This window comes from Pseudochaenichthys georgianus, chromosome 13 (assembly GCF_902827115.2).
Source record: "Pseudochaenichthys georgianus chromosome 13, fPseGeo1.2, whole genome shotgun sequence".
In the NCBI taxonomy this organism is placed as follows: Eukaryota; Metazoa; Chordata; class Actinopteri; order Perciformes; family Channichthyidae; genus Pseudochaenichthys; species Pseudochaenichthys georgianus.
Window position 1 is genome coordinate 4160162 of NC_047515.1, and position 23851 is coordinate 4184012.

A 23851-nucleotide genomic window follows, 5' to 3' on the forward strand; every position below is an offset into this window, starting at 1 on the left:
CAATGAAACACTTGAGCACATACTACAGTTTCAAAAAGCAGAAATAAAATCTGAGCTGACAGAAAATGCTCTGTTTTAGTTTAACACACACAGTTAAGCTCACACACACTATTTTATGAACGTAAAGGTTTACCTCCTGAATTAAAAAAAGAACCCATGAACCAAAGACAGTGAAAGCCATTAGGCAGTTCATGTTCTTCGTAACCTGATTATGTAATCCAGTTACATGTCATCTGTTACTCCCATAGCCTGATCAACATTATGGATCTATTGCATTATCAACGTTTTTCAGTGTTGTGGAAATGTATTTAGCGAGGGCTGCACATTTGAAGAAAATGTTATCGAAATTGCAATACGGACTTGTGCAATATTTCATTTACAGCAAGGTTGTCCAAACTACGGCCCATTGTCCATTTTGAATTGGCACTCAGCAAATTCTAAACGTATAATGGAATATGGCCCAAACCTGAAATGTTTGCTTTTCTTATATTGTACTTCTTAATATATGTGTAAACAGATATTACAAAGAAGTATTCATGTGTTAATAACCCCACTTTTCAAATAAATGCAGTCAATTCAAGTTGAGAACATTTGATAACAAATGTTAGTTGATAAAAAATACAAAATCAATAACTTATTAATATTTACATAACAAGCTTGAAATAAACCCCTTCCTATTTCCCCTTATTATAAGCAATCTGAATCTCCTGCTTTAAGGAATGAGCTGCCAACACTGTTCACAAAAGAAATGAAGCCCTATGGAAAGCTGTTTCTTTTCTTAAAGCATATTCAAGTATCAAGAATCATATATCAATTTGATTGATTTTGCTAACTTAACCTAACCTAAATAATGAGACAATTGACCTCAAATCTAGTGAGGGGCCCAGCCCTTCGCATGTTCTGTGTGTGGCTCTCGGTGAAAGACGTTTGGACACCCAGGATTTACAGTAAGGACATTCATTGTTAAAGGCTTAATTTTTGTAAAATACAATTTTGAATGATTTTTTGGGGAGCTGCAGAGAAATCTGAACTCCGAATAGTATTCTACAGACTTAAGAAAAAAACATTTTTATTTGATACAGATTCTCTTAAAAAAATCTAAACATGATATTTTTCTTTTATAATGAAAATGATGGACGAAAATAATGATTCCATCCAATACCGTGAATCATATCGCAAAAGCAAAATCAGTCAAAATGATCGCAATTACTAATTTTTCCCAAATTGTGCAGCCCTTCACCAGACTTTCAAATGGTGTGTTAACTTTTTTTTATCTTCCTAGTATTAACTTAAAGGGGACCTATCATGCAAAATGCACTCTTGTACATCTTTTATACATGAATATGTGTCCCCGGTGTGTCAGGGAACTCACCAGGTGTCAGGAAACACAACCCTCTCTATTTTCCTCTATACCCAAATCTCTAAAAAAAGGGGCTGTAACGGATCTGATACAGACTGATCCAGATTTGAATTCTTTCCTACGTCACAAAAGGGGTGCTCCGCTTAGTGGTAAATTCTCCACCTATCAGGGGAATGAGAGGTTGGGCCACCGCCGACCATTGCCGCTCGAAAGCGCTGGAGACGCTGTAGTACATATGCCAGGCCTGTAAGTGGCGCTGTAGTCTGCCACAAAAGCAGCGAGGAAGACTTCCCTTGCATGGTTGCCATGGTTGCCCTTCTGTTTATTCTCCGCTGTGGCTCTTTTTCTCCCTCCACGAGGCAAGCGTTTGCGCCTCCTGCTTTAAAACAAATGAATAATGACTCTATATAATCATATGTAAGGGATAATGTGCAGCAACGCACACCTTAATCTTCCTAGTATTAACTTAAAGGGGACCTATCATGCAAAATGCACTCTTGTACGTCTTTTATACATGAATATGTGTCCCCGGTGTGTCAGGGAACTCACCAGGTGTCAGGAAACACAACCCTCTCTATTTTCCTCTATACCCAAATCTCTAAAAAAAGGGGCTGTAACGGATCTGATACAGACTGATCCAGATTTGAATTCTTTCCGACGTCACAAAAGGGGTGCTCCGCTTAGTGGTCAATTCTCCACCTATCAGGGGAATGAGAGGATGGGCCACCGCCGACCATTGCCGCTCGAAAGCGCTGGAGACGCTGTAGTACATATGCCAGGCCTTTAAGTGGCGCTGTAGTCTGCCACAAAAGCAGCGAAGAAGACTTCCCTTGCATGGTTGCCATGGTTGCCCTTCTGTTTATTCTCCGCTGTGGCTCTTTTTCTCCCTCCACGAGGCAAGCGTTTGCGCCTCCTGCTTTAAAACAAATGAATAATGACTCTATATAATCATATGTAAGGGATAATGTGCAGCGACGCACACCTTAATGCCGATCTAGATCCCTCCGCTTCGCGTCGGGCTCCTGATCAGCCTGTCGGTGTTCTTTTCCCCATATTGACCAAGTCGCTGCACATTATCCCGCTTATTACATGGCCACATTCTCGACAAAGTAATGTCATGACTCCCAATATTAATTGAAATGCTTTTATGGATTTAGAAAAAGATTTTATTGATTTAACAATTAGTTGTATTGATTTAAATTGACATGCATCCGCTAAGAAAAATAGTCCGTCGTTACTGTTTGAACTAACGTCGCAACGGCAGGAACTGCTTCGATAGTGTTTTTGAGGAGCTTTTTGATTACAGATTTCAAAACATTGGTGCTTGCTTTAAAAGTAGCACAATTCACTATGTCAAACCTTGGAAAGTATCTAGATATCCTTGCCCTAATGCCAAAATAACTGGTAACTGAATATGTGTCGCCGTTTGATGTCTATGTCTGGACCTCTGCGTAAAAAGGAGGGTTTCTGCCCCGTTACTTCTCTTCTTACTTCTATAAGAATAAAACACGGAGGACGGAGATCTTTTTTTCTCCCCCTCTTCTGACAGCCCAGCAGCTGATCTCAGAGCACGCTCCCCTCTCCTGCAGGAGGGCGTGGTCAGCTGGAGCTCACAGAATCAGCCCCCTGCAAAAATAGGGCTGGAAAGAGCAAATAAAGCGAAATGAGGCATGGCTAAAATGCAGGATCTGTTTAGTATTTTGAAAAAAACAAACTATATTTATATACTTTATATAGGTATGGCCCTACAATATATTGTTCAAATATAGCATTTCAATCAGGAGAGACATGATGTATGGAATACATGTTTATTATCGGTCACATTATATCAATGAAACATAATGATGACAGTTCATCACAAATGAATGAATGTTGTTTTGGCGATTAGGCCCAGGTTTTAGTAGGATATCAATCGGGAAGGGAAGAACCATTTCCGATGAACCCCCCCGGGTCTAGACACTGGTGGTGGTGATAAGTGGTTAGGTCCGGTTGGAAGGGAGAAGGTTAAGCTTGGTCCTGAGTTCAATCAATCGATCAATCAATGTTTAGTCATATATCCCAATATCACGAATGTTACATTTGTCTCAGTGGTCTTCACAGTTTGTACAGAATATCAGTATGGCAATACGACACCCTCTGTCCTTAGACCCTCACATCGTATAAGGAAAAACTTCCGAAGAAAACCCAGTTTAAAGGGAAAAAATGGGAGAAACCTCAGGGAGAGCAACAGAGGAGGGATCCCTCTCCCAGGACAGACAGACGTGCAATAGATGCCGTGTGTAAATTGAAAAGATAATACATTTGCAGCATAGGTAGTCCAATGTTTGGAAATGCATGTGTGTGCATGCATGGAGTCGAAAGCAGGAGGCGAAGGGGTGGAGGAGGGTTGCGCGTTGACACCTGGAAGACAGCTGATAGAACAGGGGAGAGCATATATAGAGGGATTAACAGGTGCGATGATTAGGCTTGTAAATGGAGGGGCGTGATAGGTTTAGCTGAGGAGAGGCGCTCCCTGTCATTTAGATGCAGGGAGCAAGTATTGCCATGACGAGCAATACGGAGTGTTAGGTCTTCCTGTCTGAACTTGCGCTAAGCTTCATTTCAATCAGGAGAGACATGATGTATGGAATACATGTTTATTATCAGTCACATTATATCAATGAAACATAATGATGACAGTTCATCACAAATGAATGAATGTTGTTTTGGCGATTAGGCCCAGGTTTTAGTAGGATATCAATCGGGAAGGGAAGAACCATTTCCGATGAACCCCCAAAAGAATGAAGTATGAAGTACTGAATGTGAATAATCTTACCTTGTGGGATGCAGCGGAAATCTATGGATGGAAAGGAGAGGTTAATACATGTGAGGATTTAAGCGACTGATGCCTCCCGGGCATCCTTCCTGGACGTACAGGGCTTCCCGGCCGTACGGGGCATCCCGGACAGACGGGGCATCCCGGATGGGGCTTCCTGGACATACAGGGCGTCCCGGACGTACGGGGCATCCCGGAGGAGCGGGGACTACCCGGACGCACCGAGCGACCCGACCAGTGCCCCGGGTGCCCGGAACGTGCGAGGCTTCCCGAATGTGCGGGGTAACCTGACTTTAGCAGGGAAACATTATACGGACCGGAGGTTTCACGACCCGGACATACGGGGCTTCCCGGACATACGGGGCATCCTGGACGTACAGGGCAACCCGGACATACGGGGCTTCCCGACGCACCGAGCGACCCGACCAGTGCCCCGGGTGCCCGGAACGTGCGAGGCTTCCCGAACCTTTTCTCTTGCGGGGCAACCTGCTTTAGCAGGGACACGTTATACAGACCCGAAGGTTTTACAGCCTGGACATACAGGTTTTAGTAGGATATCAATCGGGAAGGGAAGAACCGTTTCCGATGAACCCCCAAAAGAATGAAGTATGAAGTACTGAATGTGAATAATCTTACCTTGTGGGATGCAGCGGAAATCTATTGCGCGTTGACACCTGGAAGACAGCTGATAGAACAGGGGAGAGCATATATAGAGGGATTAACAGGTGCGATGATTAGGCTTGTAAATGGAGGGGCGTGATAGGTTTAGCTGAGGAGAGGCGCTCCCTGTCATTTAGATGCAGGGAGCAAGTATTGCCATGACGAGCAATACGGAGTGTTAGGTCTTCCTGTCTGAACTTGCGCTAAGCTTCATGATAGGTCCCCTTTAAACTTGTTTTGGGGGAAATTATTGGTTGTTTTGCTTAGTTTTCCTGTGCTCGATGCCTCCCTGTGAGCTAAAGAGTGTTGCACTTTCTCCAAGTTGCAGTGTGCTTCTAAGTATCTCCAAGTGAAACCTTGAAGTATCTGCTGGTCAGCAGAAGGAGGGAATGTGATAGTGACAGGTGCAGACACCTAAAATAGGAGAGGAGCCGAGGGGGAAGGCCCAGAGCGGAGTGGCAGCAGTAATGGAAAAGTAGAGAGAAAGAGGACTGCAATGGAATAAAAAGAGAGAAACACAGTGCAGTACATAAAGGGATATCATGTGGAATGAGAAGGAAAGAGACAAGAGCAGAGAAATTGTCGGAAGATGTTGTTGACTGAGTGCTTTTGAAACATTTATCGGCAAAGATTCAATCCATCGCAAACATCTTTGTCTCAACTACCTATACTTATCCCTTCATAACTAATCGGCATAACCAAGTCATCCATACCACTTTACACCAAATATAACACATGCACATAAACACTCATAGGGCTGTAATTAGTTCTGCAGCAGTGTTAAACATTTCCTCATTTATTTAAAAATGGAAAAACGATTGGTTTTGGTGTCCCTGTGTCGTGTTGCTGTAGTGTTGCAGCTGCACAAATAAGCACTTTGAAGCTGGGAGCAGCATACATTTCATAAATAGTCTTTAGAAATGTAGTTGTCTCTTGTACAGGTCTTCAATGACATCCACTTAAACACAGACAGTGGCAGAACTTCAGTGTTAGTATTATTAGATCTCAGTGCTGCGTTTGACACTGTTGACCACAGCATATTACTCGACCGACTAGAAAACTGGGTGGGACTTTCGGAAACAGTTCTAAATTGGTTTGAATCCTACTTAAAGGACAGAAACAACTTTGTTTCTATAGGTAAATACACATCTGAGTTGACAAATATGACATGTGGGGTACCACAGGGCTCCATCTTGGGGCCTCTTCTCTTTAACATCTACATGCTACCACTGGCTCAGATAATGAAAAACAACAAAATAAGTTACTATAGCTATGCAGATGACACACACATTTACATAACAATTTCACCAGGAGACTATGCGCCAATTCAAACATTGAGTAAGTGCATTGAACAAATCAATGACTGGATGAGTCAGAACTTTCTCCAATTAAAGAAAGATAAAACTGAGGTAATGGTTTTTGGAGCCAAGGCAGAACGTATAAAAGTTAGCGCTGAGCTTCAGTCTGCAATGTTCAAAACAACAGATAAAGCCAGAAATCTAGGTGTAGTCATGGACTCTGACCTGAGTTTCAACAGTCACATTAAAACAGTTATTAAATCAGCCTACTATCACCTAAAGAACATATCTAGGATTAAAGGACTAATGTCACAGCAGGATTTGGAAAAACTTGTCCATGCTTTTATCTTCAGTAGACTGGACTACTGCAATGGTGCACAGGTCTCACTAAAAAATCTATTAGAAAGCGGCAGCTGATTCAGAACGCCGCTGCTCGAGTCCTCACTAACTCTAAGAAAGTGGATCACATCAATCCTGTTCTGAAGTCTTTACACTGGCTTCCTGTGTGTCAAAGAATAGATTTCAAAATACTGCTGCTGGTTTATAAAGCTATGAATGGTTTAGGCCCAAAATACATTTCTGACCTCCTGCTAAATTATGAACATCCAGATCTCTCAGGTCTTCGGGGACTGGTCAGCTTTCTGTCCCCAGAGTCAGAACTAAACATGGAGAAGCAGCGTTCAGTTATTATGCTCCAAATATCTGGAACAAACTCCCAGAAAACTGCAGATCCGCTGCAACTCTGACTACTTTTAAATCCAGACTAAAGACTTTTCTTTATGCCGCTGCTTTTAATTGAACTATTTACATCTTAAACTGCAATGTAACTTGCAAGTAACTTATCTTTTAATGTTTATTTTATTATCTTTTCTTTTTTTCTTAATGTCTTTCGTTTTTTGTAAAGCACTTTGAATTGCCTTGTGTTGAAAGGTGCTATATAAATAAACTTGCCTTGCCTTAAACCCTTTCAACATGGATGTATAAAGAATACTGGATACAGTGTTGGAGGCAGGGCACCGTTCATTCCTATGAAAGTGTCTCAGTAGCGCATAAAGCCATATTGGCCTGATTCCACAGAATAAAAACAACCAGATTATTCAGGAAGTTGGGCTCATAGAGCATGCACACTTGTGTTTTCGTTAAGCTCTGCCTCCAATCCGCTCTGTCACTGCTGGTATTGGCCAAGCCCACAGGAAGTGCTCCCGAGATTGAAGCATTTTTCTCGTAATGGCCCAATGGCAGTACTACAACTTCAAATCTACTACCCAGTATGAACACTTTTATAGCCCTGATTGAAATCTTTAGGTTATAAAATACGCTAAAAGCGTAGTATGAAGGAGTGAAGTTGTAGTATACCGTTTGGCCACTACAAAAATGTGTTACAATTCCCAGCTGACTTCCTTGTTTACACAGTAATCAAGCAGAAATGAGTTAAACCTGTTGTATGTGATGCCAAAGCAGAGGGAAAGAAGCCATAGATAGATAGCTTTTTTAAACTGAAAATGATGCTAATGCTAGCTAATGCTTGTAATGCTAAGGTGTCTATTACCGTCTCCCAAATCTTTTTTGCCCATGTATCATTACAGAGGTATGTTTAACAAACTGCAGGGTTGGGTATCTTCAGAGCCAAGAACAATTAACAAGTTGCTTATGAGTTTTAGATCTATGCCACATTTGGGCATGACCACTTTCATAAAACAAGTAGATGGGAGAGAGAAAAAACGGCAAGAGATTTCTCTACTTGGGTTGAGTTGTTTCCCTACCTATTGACAGAAAATATAAATGCACCTCATACATCTCAGTGCAGGACTCCGGGCAGGGGCGGCGGATGCTGTAGGCTAGGGAAGGCTAAGCCTTCCTAAATATTTGTGTCACTGCATCCTGGTAAAATAAAAATATAATGTATAATGTTTGTGTCTTTGACATTATCAATCAATCAATCAATCAATCAATGTTTATTTATATAGCCCAATATCACAAATGTTACATTTGTCTCAGTGGTCTTCACAGTGTGTACAGAATATCAGTATGACAATACGACACCCTCTGTCCTTAGACCCTCACATCGTACAAGGAAAAACTTCCAAAGAAAACCCAGTTTAAAGGGAAAAATGGGAGAAACCTCAGGGAGAGCAACAGAGGAGGGATCCCTCTCCCAGGACGGACAGACGTGCAATAGATGCCGTGTGTAAATTGAAAAGATAATACATTTGCAACATAGGTAGTCCAAATGTTTGGAAATGCATGTGTGTATAATAGGAAGATGAATCCACGAGGATATCCATCCAGGACCTATGATCCAGGACCACAGCCACGACTCAAGATCCAGCGCTCGCGATCCAGGACACAGGACCGCAGGATCATCCATGACTCCGGATCCCAGCGTATATAGACACCAAAAAGAAAGACATTTGGGGAAGCTGGGTTAATCTTAGCATTAGCACTGCTATGCAGCCACCTGTGCCCTGTACTACGAAGCCAGTTCAAACCCTAGATATGTTTGAGTTATCTAAACTAACCCTAACAAACGAGATCTCGACGCTGGTTAATATCAACTCGGTAAATCAAGCCAGGGCTTCTCTCACCAGCTGAGAGCGCGTTCACGTGAAAGGGGTGGGGTTAGCAACATTTGACCAATCACAAACAAGGACAAGTGTACTGACAGCGCAGCGTCATACTTCATTAATGAAAAGTAACTAATATTAGACAAATATGAACTTTAAAGTTCATATTTGTCTAATATTAGTCATCCATGACTTAAACATAATAATCCAGGATACAAGCCACCTGCAAGGTGAATACAGAACAACTGGTTAAAAAATAAATAAACTACAGAGTGTTTGAAAGCGTAACAGTTTTATGATATCACTGCCCCATCTAAGACACGAGTGGATCTGACTTTAATTACATTTGAGTTGAGTGTTTCGTCAACCTAATGTGTTGCTTAAAATAATACTTCTGTATGTGACACTGTGAGTATTGCACGGCCAGATACGGCTCAGCTGACTCAGTTAAGGAGATAATATAGGCTATGATATTATATGATCGATGATCTGATTGAATGTGATATGAATGATAAGTGCGACACGTCGGCGTCTTCTCTGCATACAGCAGTTTAAACTGTATTTCCTTTATCTTGTAATATGACTTGATAGATTTAAACTCCGCACACTGAGCTCTGATTTTTCAGCAGGCGGTGCTTTCACTGAGTTGATCTCTTTTCCATAGACGCCAGAGGCGGGCAGCGTCAGGTAAAAAAAAGTGATTTAGCCTTCCTAAACCTGAGCCTCACGCGCCGCCTATGACTCCGGGTACAGATTGCACGGAACAGTTCCTTTCTCATGATTTGTCCAGTGCTAAATCTGTATCTGTTGACACTGGTGAATTAAGGGGGGCAGTTTGGGCTATTTTAGAGGTGATATGCAAGAGATAATGTGTAGTGTAAGTAACCTAAACCAACGGCCACATAGACCCTTATATTCACACAGGGGGCCTCTTTTCGTATCCTCAGACAGCACAAACCCATTACGCTCTATATACAGTGTCAGGTGGAAGTTTCTTTAGGAGCAGGAAAACAATCTCACCTGAAGAAAATGCTGATAAAAGACATATAAGCTTCAAGAAAGACACGCAATAAGGCTCACGGAGAACATAGGAAGATGGTCTGAATTCTTTTTTGGAGCAAGTAGAGTATAAACAACAATTGTTAAGACAATAATTGTGAAAGTAATTGTTGGAGAGCGATCTGGAGACCTACCTAATTTGGAAAGGACATCTTAACATCAAAATATGCATAAAGTTGAATGTTGGAAAATGCTTATGTAGGTACAGTATATATGAATAGATAGGGAGGGGGTTCCACAGCTTGCAGACTGCAGTTAGTGACGCAGGCTTCCTGAAAATAGAACTGTTTATCTTCTTCTTTCTGAAGGGAAACCCCTCTGCGTTATTGAACCGTTCCTTGCCTCTACCCACTCACTTTGCAATTTGCTGTCCCTCGCTCTTTTTTTTTTTATGTCTGCAGAGTTTCAATCAATGTCCCGAGGTGGCCTGTATCAGCACCAGGCCCGGCTCCAGAACAAAATGACTCAGGGTGCATCTGAGATTAGAGAGGGTGCAGTGGTAAAGTGCTATTTTTACAAGTGGGGAGTGGACCTAACACCCTCTAGGGGGGTCCGGGGGCATGCTTCCCGGGGAAGATCTTTTTTTAAATATTGAAGTTAAAAGCATCAATCTGGTGCACTTTGAGAGCAAAATGAAGAGATCTATGGATACATCTCAACACCCAAATGAAACAACTGTAAACAGATTTACAAATCACTCTCCTTTTAAGACCGAAATGTCTACAAGCATAGCAGAAGATGGCATCTTTTTTACAGGAATATTCCAGCCAATCTCTGTTTTGAAACTATGAGCTGCAAAATGAGCGCCTTACCCCACTGTACAGGCGAGTTGGGTACTTGTTTAAATATACCTGGGCAGGCTCTGTTTTGCCGAGGTCCTCTGGCACTTGCGGGCCGCCGAGGGGTGGCGGTGTTTGGGGCAACGAAGACGGCTGCGGCTGCTCCACCTCTGTGGGCGAGGCGGGCAAAGCCGGCGAGTCGGGCAGGAGGACGTTAGTGTCCACGACAGTGGCCGCGGGTAACGTAATGTCCCCATGATCTGAACTGTTATTACCTGCAGTAGATGCAGTGTTACTGCTGGAGATAAGGCTGGTTGTTTTAACCATTTTCTGATGTCCATCATTGACTGCTGTGTAAGCACCTTGCAGATGACAAACGCGGCAACGCGCAGCGGTACAGGTCACGCACACCTGACATAATAACGTTACTTAGGCTACCGTTTAAATTGACCAAATAAATGCAGCAGACAATGTTATTTAACCACAATTACAATTTATTTTATTTCATCTATATTCTTCTTCTTCTTCTTATTATTACTACTATTATTATTACTTTATATGTAATATTTTTCACTTTTAATATTTTTTCTTTTTTCACTTTAAAAAAAAAAATGTCACTTTTAATTTTTCAAATAAGGGTGCATAACGACTCAACTGAGGGGGCACCCTTATGCACCCCCGTAGGACCGGGCCTGATCAGCACTCTGTGTTCAGAGCATCAGGCCATAAAGGGCATATGTTATTCATTTGAGGGGATCGACTCGATTGGGTAGCACATATGTGACTCTTTGGTGATTTCCTAATGCTGTTGTGATCGCCTGAAGTAGTGAACCATTATAGACAATAAGTCATCAACTTAGATGAACTACCCTGTGAATTTTTTGCAAACAAAACAAAAAAACATAAATTTGATTGGTTGTCGAAAAAAGTTTGATTTGTTAGATATGAGACGGGATTTTGAATTAAACAGCCATTCTCAAATGGAACCTGTCCATATGTAACTATATCAAAGATTGTGAAATGTCAAAATATCAGAACAAACATACTAATAAAAGTAGCCAATTCTCATATAACCAACAGATTAAGAGTTGTTTTAGGTTTGTGTCAACTAGTCACAGGTCATGTAGCACAAGAGAAAGGCTGCTGATATATTCAAAAAATCTTTGTTATATTAACAAGCATTCGAAAAAAAATATACGTTTTTAACACAGCACCAGTGCCAATGTTCACATGAAACGATTGATGGGCCTGTGTCCACTTAGCGTCTTTTCTGAGAGCCAACATTGTTTCCAATTAAAAGTAAGCACAAGGCGACTCTTTAAAAAAAAAAGCAACCGAGATCTTTTTTATGAGCGTGCCGCACTTCTTTGTGCAGCTGCTCCTAACGCTTGAAGATGCTGTTTTTGATAGTGTCTCTCCGCTTGGTCTTTGTTACCATAACAAAGACCTAAAAACGTATTTCTTTGAGCAGATCGGCCAAGTGGAAACTAAATGTTGCTGCTGGTGATTGTTATACATCGCCATACACAGATTATCGTCTGTGCTTTACGGCTGAGCAGTGAAACCCAATCATACAAAGTGTGAAAGCAAGCACCTTCCGGTCAGGGGGCAAGGCCAGTCTGTCTTATAAAAGGGGTGATATGTTGATGAGATATCGTGGTCGTAGAAACAAACAGAAAATGCCGGGTGGAGACTATCCTAAGTGCCCGATCAGCGTCTTTCTGCCAAAAAAAGGCGCTATGTGGACACAGGGTCCAACACATGATCTGCCCCCATTATGAACTTAAGCTATGTTCACAGTTGTCAAACCTCACCTCGTTGACCATCCTGTGCTTCCTCTTAGATTAGCAGAAAAGAGAAAGCAGATATTTCTCACCATTTTGCATCTGTTTTGCTTGGTCCCTTCTTGTTCAGGGCGGGCAGTGTGTCTGCCTGTCTGGGGAACCCTGGCTACCCTCTGTCTGCATGTGTACCGGCAGAAGGCCCATAGAAAGCACAAAGGTGTCTGCTTTCAGGCGCTATTTGTGCTTCTGGCTGTAAAGCTCCGCTGCATTACACACCTCAATTCACGCACACTAGTGTGTGTGTGTATGTCATCCAATGTATACATCTCATTGTCTCTAACTCTCCCTCTGACCCCACACATCCACATAGCCCAGATGCTTCGGCCTCCAAGTCCAAACATGGGTGGGCTGTAAGCCTACACCCCCCATCAGATGTTTGGCATGCACTTGTCTTTGCCCATGGCCCAGGTTTAATGTCACGAGGTCAGGGGGGTGATAACTTTCACTTTGTCGCTTTCACTTAATACAGCCTACCTGTGTTTGCTCAGATACAGTCATGTGAGATTAACAGATAATCAGGAGATATGGTCAGGTGCACTGAGTTCAGACTGTATCTATTAATATCAGGGTGAGTTAAGCCCCAGGGTTCGTGTGCTCTGAAATCAGCTTTTCACATGACGCTATTAGAAGAGATTCCCACAGTGTGACTGGGGGTAGGACACAGCTCTGTAGTTGCTGATGCACATGACAGAAAAGTATTATATTTCGCAGTCAGAATGACCAGATAACTTCATAGTACTTTAACATATCTAGCTAGTGTCTTCATCTGCTACACAAACGGTGGAGAGTAACCAGACTCTCACAGTCGGTCTTGTGCTTGATATCGTACTTGACTGGTTTATCTATATAATACTCACCAAGTTTCAGATTCAATTTTCGGAATGATGGGTTGGTTTCTTTCTATTTTTACTTCATAATAATCTGTTGTACTAAATCCAAAGCAGTGTTTACTTCAAAAACTAAAACCATGAATTAATATCTTTGTACAACACGACAAGACTATGCCGTGTAAGCAACATGTAATATTGGTAAAATTGTCTAATTTTTAGTTTGAAAAATAAAACGTTATTTATCAAATTGTTTTGGATGTGTTAATACTGAGCGCACAATGAGCACAGTTGGGAGGATCTACAGGGCTCAGGAGAAAGGAACCATCTGATCTACTGGTTAGACTAGAGATGTTCAATAATCTGATGACTAATAAAGACTATATTGTCAACAGTTCTTGACTTCAACTCAAATGTTTTCAATTAAAAGTTGAACACACACAAACTAACAAGAATTACAGGACTAATAGTAGATAACGTTTCTGACAAAATAATATTCTATCCACTCCCCAGACCCATAAAAGAAATAAATTGTATTATATTGATGGCTTCCCATTTACTTCTCCACAGTCACTTACCTTGAAGATTTGCCATTTGCTACCATTTAATATACCTCCAAATTACAAATGTCTTAACTGCACTTTCAAGAACATGTGTACCAAATGATTTGTATATATGATACATTGATTTGATTACTTTTCATGTCATTTAGTCGATACTTTTATCCAAAGCGACTTACATACACTTCACTACCATAGATTACGTGCCTCCGGAAGCCATTTTGGTTTAAGTATCTTACAAAAGGACACTTTGTTGTCTGCAGGCATTGGGTATTGAAGCCCTGTCTCTATGATTGGTCGAGGACTGTTTCCCCCCTGAGCCACAGTCGTCCATTAACTATTTTATGTGAGATTAATACACAACATTTTTTCCCGCAACATTAAGACCAAGAGACGGTGTCTGCACGTGAACCCTGATCTCTCACGGCCCTCCTTCTGGCCCCTTTGGCTTTTTGATCCTGCCTTAAGATGAAGCGTGATTGAAGGGAGTCTGCCATGTGTGTCTGTAGATAACGATGGGAGCCACTGGGAGGACTGCTGTATAATCATTGGTGCAAGTATCGTCTACGACTGTCATCCGATCGCACATCTTGTGTCCGAGCAGTGAGTCACTCGGGTACTTCGGTCTGCTTTTAGACACCCACGCTCAGACCTATCTCCTTAACTGGGACTGCAGTCAGAGGCACTGTCCTCAAAACATGTCCACTTTAGCCCATTATACCCTTCTGGCTCAGCGCTGGACTGCTCAGGTTTTTTTTACGACCTTTCAACTTCTCTGAAGCGATCCCTGGTCTCAGAAAGACTGATGTTCTGTCCTGATGAACAACGATGTGTGTTGTCGTCGTGCATATAGCCAGTAAAAGCAGTGAAGTTGTGTGAGTGGTAGGTATTGTTGCCATACAAAGAAGGTGGGAAATACATTCCACCACTTACTTGTAACACATTTGAGATCTCTTTTGCACAATACCGCTGTACTGATTTCTCTCAAAAGTCAAGTAGAGTCTGCAGTGAAGGAGAGAGGACACAATGCTCCACTTTCCACGGTGCAAAGCAGGGAACATGAGGACAGGCCAGAGGAGACATTTCAAGGCTGAGAGGAGAAATATGATACCCCTGCCAAAGGAAGAGGGCACACTTTATTTCGCCAAAGAAACCCTAGAGGTCTCTGGGTTTAAGAGAGGAGTTACGAGCTCACTGATCTGCTTCACTTCACTTTTAACATAGACATGCACCCTCCTGCGCTGGCCACGGCACGATAAGTCATCACCGCCATGGGAGGACAGCGGGCAGGTCGAAGTCGAGAAGAGAGAGTGATCCATTCGCTGTTAGGTGAGAACGGTGAACCGTCAGGAACGTGTCCCGAACCGTAGAGAGGAAAAGTCTTCAGGTTCAGCGATGGATCCACTTGGGCAGTGACTGAGGAGAATGAACAGCTGGGAATGTTGAGTGTCAGGTCTCGGTTCCAGGGGGGGGGGTGTTTATTGCTTTATTTACACCGGAGGGTCCTGGCTTTGACGAGGAGCAACACATTACTGTCCGTTAGCATTCGGGTTGAGGATGTGAGTTGTGTGTATCTATTGTGGGAACCCCCGAACCCCGAACTTTTTGTATTAGCAATAATTGCATGTTTCAGCCTTTAGATGGCTCGTGTTTCTGTTTTAGATACTCCCGTATTGTCAATATACTGTACAGAGGAAAGCTATCTGAAGGCTGTTGTACAGTGAGGCCATGTGTCCAGTGAAAGGCCTACTATGGGGAATAACATCCTAATACATTTGGCTTAATGAATCCACTAGAGTTTCAGCTTTCCAGTCATATCCAATATCCAATCCCAAGACCGTTAAGGAAGTACACAATAATATTTAAATATACCATATGAGTAACCAGAAAGAGTACTACATTTGTAATACATGCAGCAAACTGCTCAAAGTTGCCCCCAACTGTCTTTGACTGTCATAAACAGACTTGGGGAGTAACGGATTACATGATCAGGATACAAAAGAAAAAGTAACTGTATTCTCTTACAGTTACATACAAAAAAGATCAGATTAGTGGTATGCTTTTTTTTAAATGAGGATTACTAGCAGGATTACAATGTTACAATACACTTTAAAATACACATCAATATATTATAATTAGACCTACTTACATTTTTCTTAATTTTAAATATATATTTTTTTAATGCATAAGGTGGAAACCTGATTTATTAAACAAAAATACTACGTTAAACTAAAACAGCATTTGTAAACTACAATTTTTTAGGACTATTTAAAAGGACACATTTTTGATCCTAAACATCTTGGTTTCTTCTTTACTAAGGTCACCTTGTTCTGTTGTTTACAGTTAACTAGCTTTCGTAACAAAGAACATATTGTTAGTAACCCCCGGAACCCTGGGCATGAAGTGGTCATGTATGTAAAGGGGAGACTGTCCATAGATGTTTGATGTCTAGGGACCCCTGTGAATACAGCCCTGCTAGTTAATAACGTTTAACACTTTGAAATGTCATTAGGCCTCCTGAGCCACAAGTTAGCATGTCATGTTTTTTTAATTTTATACCAGTATCTTGACCCCACTACCGCCTATTGGTTTTTATTTCTCATTTAATATATGCACATCAATTAGCAGACACTTGAGACGTGAATTATTTGTGTAATCCAGGTTCTTCTAAAATATATTTAAAAATTCACCAGTGTTAACATATAATGACATAATAAATGAATGCAAACTTAACATTCACTGTAATAATCTAACGTCAGTTTGCTATTTGATATTCATAGTGTGGACATTCAAGTAAAAATAATGCATCAAAACATTGAACCATGCTGTACCATGCTTGCAAAACTGTAAGCAGTCACACAAATTATTGATGGATTATAGTAAATGGGATAATATCATGTGTTTTAAGTGTACTGTACAGCAAGGACTTATTTTAATGCCTGCACCAAATGCCAACCCAAGCCAGTTTGACTCAAAAAGTGCAATAAAACAATGTGTACGGAAATATAAAAGGCAAGCGTGGCAGGAATGAGAGCAGCAAAAAGCAAAGGGAAATAAGTGTGTAGTTGAAATCAGTAACAGGTCATAAATAACGTGTCCTAACAGTGAAAGGCCGGTGTGTAAAGGTGTGTGTTTGTGTTGGGGCTGCAGGAGGACCAGGTGGTGCTGCAGTGCACGGCCTCCGTCATGAAGGATCAGCAGGTGAAGCTGTGTCTGTCCTGCGAGGGCTTCGGGAACCGCCTCTGCTTCCTGGAAACCACATCCAACGCTCAGGTGAGACGCAGGGACGCTTTAGCACAACAGATAACTGAGGCAGATTGGGTTGGGGTTATCTGAAGCCTCCACCCAGATACTGTTGGAACTCTCCATATTAGAGAGAGTTTAGAGAAGAAAAGATCAATATACAAAAATGAAATGAAATGATGATAGCAAACTAATAGTCAACATATATCAAAAACAAAAAAGAAATAACAAAGAAATGTTAAGAAAGAAAGGAAATGTGATTTTGAAAAGTGTATGAGTATATGTTCTACGGGGGGGATTTTGGTTTAGACACTTGCATTGACTCCTAAGCAATAGTAACGTCATTATAAGTGAAACAAAACAGACAATACAAAAACAAAAGTTTTTAATTGATGCTTCAATATGAAATACATAGGACTAATCAGTTTTTTGTAGTTTTTTGAAACATTTTATAGAGAGGCAAAGTCCCTCCCTTTCCGGGGGACCTCCACGGGACCTTATTTCGGAAAAATTATGTATTGAAGTCAAGGGCGAGAGGAAGATTATCTTTCGATCCCGAATTACACGTATGATGTTTGTCAATTTAAAAGATCATTTTGCAAGTCAAAAAAAAAATAATGTGTCGTAAAACTGTGAAGTAACACTTTTTTTTGTGTGAAACCGCTCAATGAACTACATTTCCCATCTCGCACCACACACCAAGATGGCCGTCACGTTGGAACATTTCACTTCTTTCTTTCAGAATGAGGCGAAAAGTATTAAAAGAGGAGAAAATCACTCCAAGTCTGGGCATGTTGAGAGCTGCACACACACAAGGGGAGTTAGTCGGTTCCGTAAGAGCCAGCATGCGGGACCGGGATTCTGGGATTTGTAGTCTTTCTAGTTGCTTATTTTTCATAGTCTTATATTTCAACAGTTTTACGACAAACTGTGACTTTTTTGACATGGAAATTATTATTTAAGATTGACAAACATCATGTGTGTAATTCGTGGCACAATTCAAACGCGATCGAAAGATAATCTTTCTCTCCCCATTGACTTCAATACATAATTTTTCCGAAATAAGGTCCCATGGGGCGAAGTAGATGGGCGGGACTTCGCCTCTCGATAGAGGAACAGTGTTTTGTCAGCTGGGAAAAGCCATACAAAATTGAGCCCTGGAGGGGACACACTTGGGATGAACCAAAGAATGAACCTGTGATTTTCACTCGTCTGTCCTTCATGTATGTACCCTTGTTTGGTCCAGAATGTGCCCCCGGACCTGGCCATCGGCAGCTTCGTCCTGGTGCAGTCCCTGTCGGTGCGCGCTCTGCAGGAGATGCTGGCCAACAGGGTGGAGATGACCGAGGTAACTACAGGAACACGGAAATGAGTAATGGTTAGAGGAGTATACCGGAAAGGAACAGAAACTTCACCTGTTTTTTGAAGGAATGCAAGAAATGGAGCAGGTGCTTTAGAGGAATTCAGCTCATGAACGATAATTAGAGATTATTATATTTCTGACAAATGAAAAATGCATCTGTTCTTTTTACAATGTATTCTACTGCATATATCTCATGTCCCTCTCACTCTCACGGACTCTTTTGAAATATGTATGTTTTCTGTCTTAGAGTTAGATAGAAAAATGAATTGATTATTTGTGTCCAATAGAGGTGTGTATCTACTGTAAGCTTAGCTTTAGTACAACACCTGGAAACTCCATCAAAGGAGCCTTCCTTTATATTTTATTTTCCAAAGGGATTACAGATTCGGCCGTGAAACATCAATGTAAATCTGCTGTTTCTCTCTAAAGTACTGTAGATCCAACATATATACTGTAGATCAAACGTATATACTGTAGATCAAACATATATACTGTAGATCCAATGTATATACTGTAGATCAAACGTATATACTGTAGATCCAACGTATATACTGTAGATCCAACGTATATACTGTAGATCCAATGTATATACTGTAGATCCAATGTATATACAGTAGATCAAACGTATATACTGTAGATCCAGATCCTGCAGTCTATGGTTGAATTCAGCTCCTATTGTCTTCTCATAAGCTCTTTTCCTTAACCTATGTGAGACTCGGCACTAGGGTTGGGAACCAAAACTCGGTTCCAGATGAGAACCGATAAGAAAATGCCGGGTACCGGGTACCCATACAAATACACAATTTCGGTTCTGCTTAATGGTTCCTAAACGCGGTAGACCCTGTATTCCACCGGGGAATCAATAAGAACCGGAATCAATAAGCAGAACCGGAATCGTAATCGATACATTTAAAACGATACCCATCCCTACTCGGCACAGGGTTAAGGAAAGATGATAGGAGAATTCAACAGGAATTAGGAAAACACAACAGCGATGCTTTGAGAATCCGACTGCACTTACACTAGGCGACATATTTGATCCAGTGGTGGATACAGATGTGCCTCTGTTTAGTTAATGTCCTGTAGAAGGACTACTAAAAGCGCAATAAGATATGTTGCACTCTATCTTACTTAAGCTGTTGATTCCTGCATGCTTTATAAACACTTCATTACCAAGGCTTGAACTAGAAGCGCCAGAGATCTTTTATACCTAAAACCGCACCGCGGTCAAATTGACTCGGTATTAGAATGCATTACTTTTCAAGGTAAAAGTATTGCTTTAAAAAGAAAAATGGTCCTGTGGTATTGGTATTTTGACAAGCAATTTTATTAAATTGTTTCGTTTATTAACGCTACAACATAGCGTTTCATTTCATGAGGCGGTTGTCGTTGTTGGGTGAAAAGCAAACAGCTGTTTGCTGCGGAGCGCAGCGCGAGCAGTCTCCCGTGAGGGTCAATATGACCCGCTGGGCGGAAATAGGTATAAATGGCAATTCTGACTTCATATTGACCATTTTTAACAACAGAGGGTGCTACATAACACACTTTCAGGAAAAGTCACGGACTGGGAGACTTTAATATTTTATTGAAAAAAAGTTACATACAATAAAAAACAGCTCTGGGTCAAATTGACCCGATTGGCGGTTCTAGTGTTAAAACAAAAAGTAAGTAAAGTCAAACTAAATGGTTTCTCACACTTACCCCGTCCACTCTTATTAATTGACATTGAATAAAAGGAAATCTCCTTCAGCATACCCCATGCTAAATGAGATAATAAAAGAAGAATTGAAGCTCCTTTCCTGTCATCTAGCATTCAAACAGATCTTATCATTGATGACACTTCATCATTTCATTCTGTCAGGAACCTTCTTAAGCAAAAAATAATATTCGACCGCAACCCAAGTTATCTTTTGTTTTGAATTAGGAATTGTACCTATTATCTGACACCCCTCCAATTACCTTTCCCTTCTTGCCCTCTGCCAATCAGGCAGTCGATTTGGACCAATGGGTATGTCTGTACACGTCTTTCTTCCTGTAACGTGGTGACCGTCCTCGTTCCCGTCCTGTTGACACACTAGGTGTCCTGTTTACCTCCATAGTGCTGTGTCATCCACTCGTCCTGATTCATATCTGCTAGCCCTCACTCTGAGACGTGATGGCTCTGTACACCTGTCATTCATTCCTAGCTACAGTAACTGATGGGGTCCTAGTGAATACATCCATTGTCTTCTAATGAAAACCTTTAAACCACTTAGTCCTTGAATCATTACTATAGAAGATTTACTGAAACATTTCACTAAAACTGTCTGAATCTGCAGTTTGGCTCTATTGAACATTGTGTGATGTACTTCTTTCTATAAGGTACACCTGTATCAGATCTGTTAAGATATGTTAAGTGTCACAATGTACCATTCCTTTTTTCTTAGAATTCTGAGATTTTCTGCAGAAGAAAAAGTTAGATTTTAATCACAGAACTCAAACATTTTTCCCTTTTGCTCAGATCTTTAAACATAATTCACATGAGGCCCTAATCCTCTTCCGAACGTATGTGATATGATATCATTGTAATATTTTGGCAGCCATGCAGAAGTCTAGGTTAGATGTAAGTCCCTTTGAATCAGGAAGCAAGCTTTGTTGCCTCAGCATTCAACAATTATTGGAGAGAAATCCATCAAACTAGGTATCAATTGACCAACTAGTCTGAATGTAAGGTTTTTAGTGTTACTCGCTTAACTCGCTTCAATTGATTGAGTTTTGATGCACAACTCTAATTTAATATAAAAAGTAGATGCCCCGTTTCTGGGGCTTCAACCTTGGAAATCCCAAACGCAAAATCTTAATGTGCATTTTGTCCATACCCTAGACATTTTTTTAATTTTCATAACAAGACAAAATATAAGTTAAAACCAAAAAGAAACAACAAACATTTAGTTAACATTTAACCACATCTTCTGGGAGTCTTTGCTATGCGTACTATTGTACATGCTAGCTAGCCAGTGTTGTGATGACACACTGAGGAGACCATGCCTAGCTTCGGCTTACAGAACACAACGCAGGCTCTCTGTTTGAACGTTTCATTAGTTTCAATCTAGTAGGAAGTTTGGTTTAGTTTCCTGGCCTCCCAGGAGCAGGGAGATGCGGATGAGCCAGGATGAGAATAGCATGGCATGCAGCCCAGGGGAGCCCCCCCCCACCTCTGTAAGGGGTGGATGTGGACACCGGACACCCCCAGAGCTCTGGACAGGCCTTTCTATCTCTCATCACACACAACACACTCACACCAGCACCTGTCCTAACCAAGGCTAATGGTTTAACGCGACCACTTGACATACCTGCCCTGACCTCGCCCTGGTGGATTATGGGTGCTTACCCCTCGCAGGATTAAGCATTCTCTTCCTGTTGGCTGGAGTCAATGGATGTTTTAGCTAGTCCACCCGTAACTGCTGCCGTCGTTCTGTTTCCTTGTTGCATCTTTGCTGGATGTGACACCTTCTCGCAGAATGATGATTCTTGATACTCTCCTATATATGTGGTTCTTGTGGTAATGGTCTCGTATTTGCATAGAATGGACCCCAACATGTTCTGTATGTGGAGTGATGTTAATCATTATGAATCATTTATCATCCACAAATGACTCACGAGTGTTCTTTTCAGGGATGTTACAATACATGTGTACATTCAAGTGTGTCCTATCTGTCCCATTCCAATCTTTTCTGTGTCTCCATCGCTAAGATAAAACAAGAGTAGATATGTTTTATTGGTCCCCAAAGGGTATACTAAGGAGTGACTCTTAATATCCTGATCCTTTGGCCCTTCTAAAATCTTTGTTTCCTCCCTGTGTGATCAAGGTATATCTAAAGTGTATAGTTAGTAAAACATAAAAAATAAACTGTGAAGTCCACTGAGACAAATGTAACATTTGTGATATTGGGCTATATAAGTAAACATTGATTGATTGATTAGTGTGGTCTTTAATATATCTCTATCTTCTCCCCTGCAGTCGTCCCAGGGTGGGGGGCATCGCACCTTACTGTACGGCCATGCCATCCTCCTGAGACACTACCACTCAAGCATGGTAAGGCTGCACCAGACATAAGAACCACTCTCCCCACTTCCTTTGTGGTTGCATATGTTGTCAGTATTTTGGGAAAGTTGTGTTCATGTCCTGAATAAGATCTTCCTCCCCAGTACCTGAGCTGTTTGACTACGTCTCGGTCACTCACGGACAAGCTGGCCTTTGATGTGGGCTTGCAGGAAGATTCCACGGGTAAAACTTCCCGTTCTAATGAAATCCTTTATAAAGACACCACAGAATGCTCTTTCCTTAACCTGCATGTAGCTGATTATTGGAAGTGGTTAACTCTTAAGTAGTCTTGTTAAATTGTTTTATTCACTAGCGTTTGTTATTCTGCTGAGTTTGAAAGGATGACCTACGAGCATAAATTCAGTCAGCAGTGAATATCTTTCCCTTCTTCGTTTGGATCAGAAAGATATACACATTGTAATGGTTACTGTGAGGGAGCAGTATGTTATACAGAAAGTGAACAGGCAGGATCTTTATTTTGAACGTTTCCGTAACAAAACATCATTTCCGGTCAGATTACAATAGAGTGGCGAAGCCCCTCCCCTTCCGGGGGACCTCCATGGGACCTTATTTCGGAAAAAGTATGTATTGAAGTCAATGGAGAGAGAAAGATTATCTTTCGATCCCGTTTGAATTGTGCCACGAATTACACACATGATGTTTGTCGATTTAAAAGATAATTTTGCAAGTCAAAAAAATAAAAATGTGTCGTAAAACTGTGAAGTAACACTTTTATTTGTGTGAAACGCTGAATGAACTACATCTCTGGTCTCGCACACGTCACCAACACCAAGATGGCCGTCACGTTGGCACATTTCACCTCTTTCTTTCAGAATGAGGCGGAAAGTATTAAAAGAGGTTAAAATCACTCCAAGTCTGGGCACGTTGAGAGCTGCACATACACACAAGGGGAGTTAGTCGGTTCCGTAAGAGCCAGCATGCGGGACCGGGATTCTGGGATTTGTAGTCTTTCTGCGTATTTTTCATAGTCTTATATTTAAACAGTTTTACGACAAACTGTGACTTTTTTGACATGGAAATTATCTTTTAAGATTGACAAACATCATGTGTGTAATTCGTGGCACAATTCAAACGGGATCGAAAGATACGTTTTCTCTCCCCATTGACTTCAATACATACTTTTTCCGAAATAAGGTCCCATGGGTCGGAAGTAGATGGGCGGGACTTCACCTCTCTATGTACCGGACAAATGATAGAAATTCCGGTCAGATATGATCTGTATTTCTTATTGAGCTTGAAGGATTGATAGGAAGGCTGTATAAAGAATGACATCATCAAAGCATGTAGATTGATGTTTTATTGAAGAGTAAGTAAGTCCCGTCAATAGACTTGTGTGAATCATCGCCTCTTGCTGTACAATCACTGTTGTAAATC

General features: G+C 41.3%; 1 protein-coding gene across 3 annotated transcripts in view; it reads left to right on the forward strand.

The window, feature by feature from the left end:
- ryr1b (ryanodine receptor 1b (skeletal)) overlaps positions 1-23851 on the forward strand; it is a 144993-nt gene that overhangs the window by 22401 nt on the left and 98741 nt on the right. For all 3 annotated transcript variants that reach the window (XM_034097591.2, XM_034097593.1, XM_034097592.2), the window contains 4 exons: positions 16917-17039; positions 18256-18357; positions 22373-22447; positions 22561-22639. In XM_034097591.2, the coding sequence (XP_033953482.1) occupies positions 16917-17039; positions 18256-18357; positions 22373-22447; positions 22561-22639 (379 nt within the window). The remainder of the gene's footprint in view (positions 1-16916; positions 17040-18255; positions 18358-22372; positions 22448-22560; positions 22640-23851) is intronic.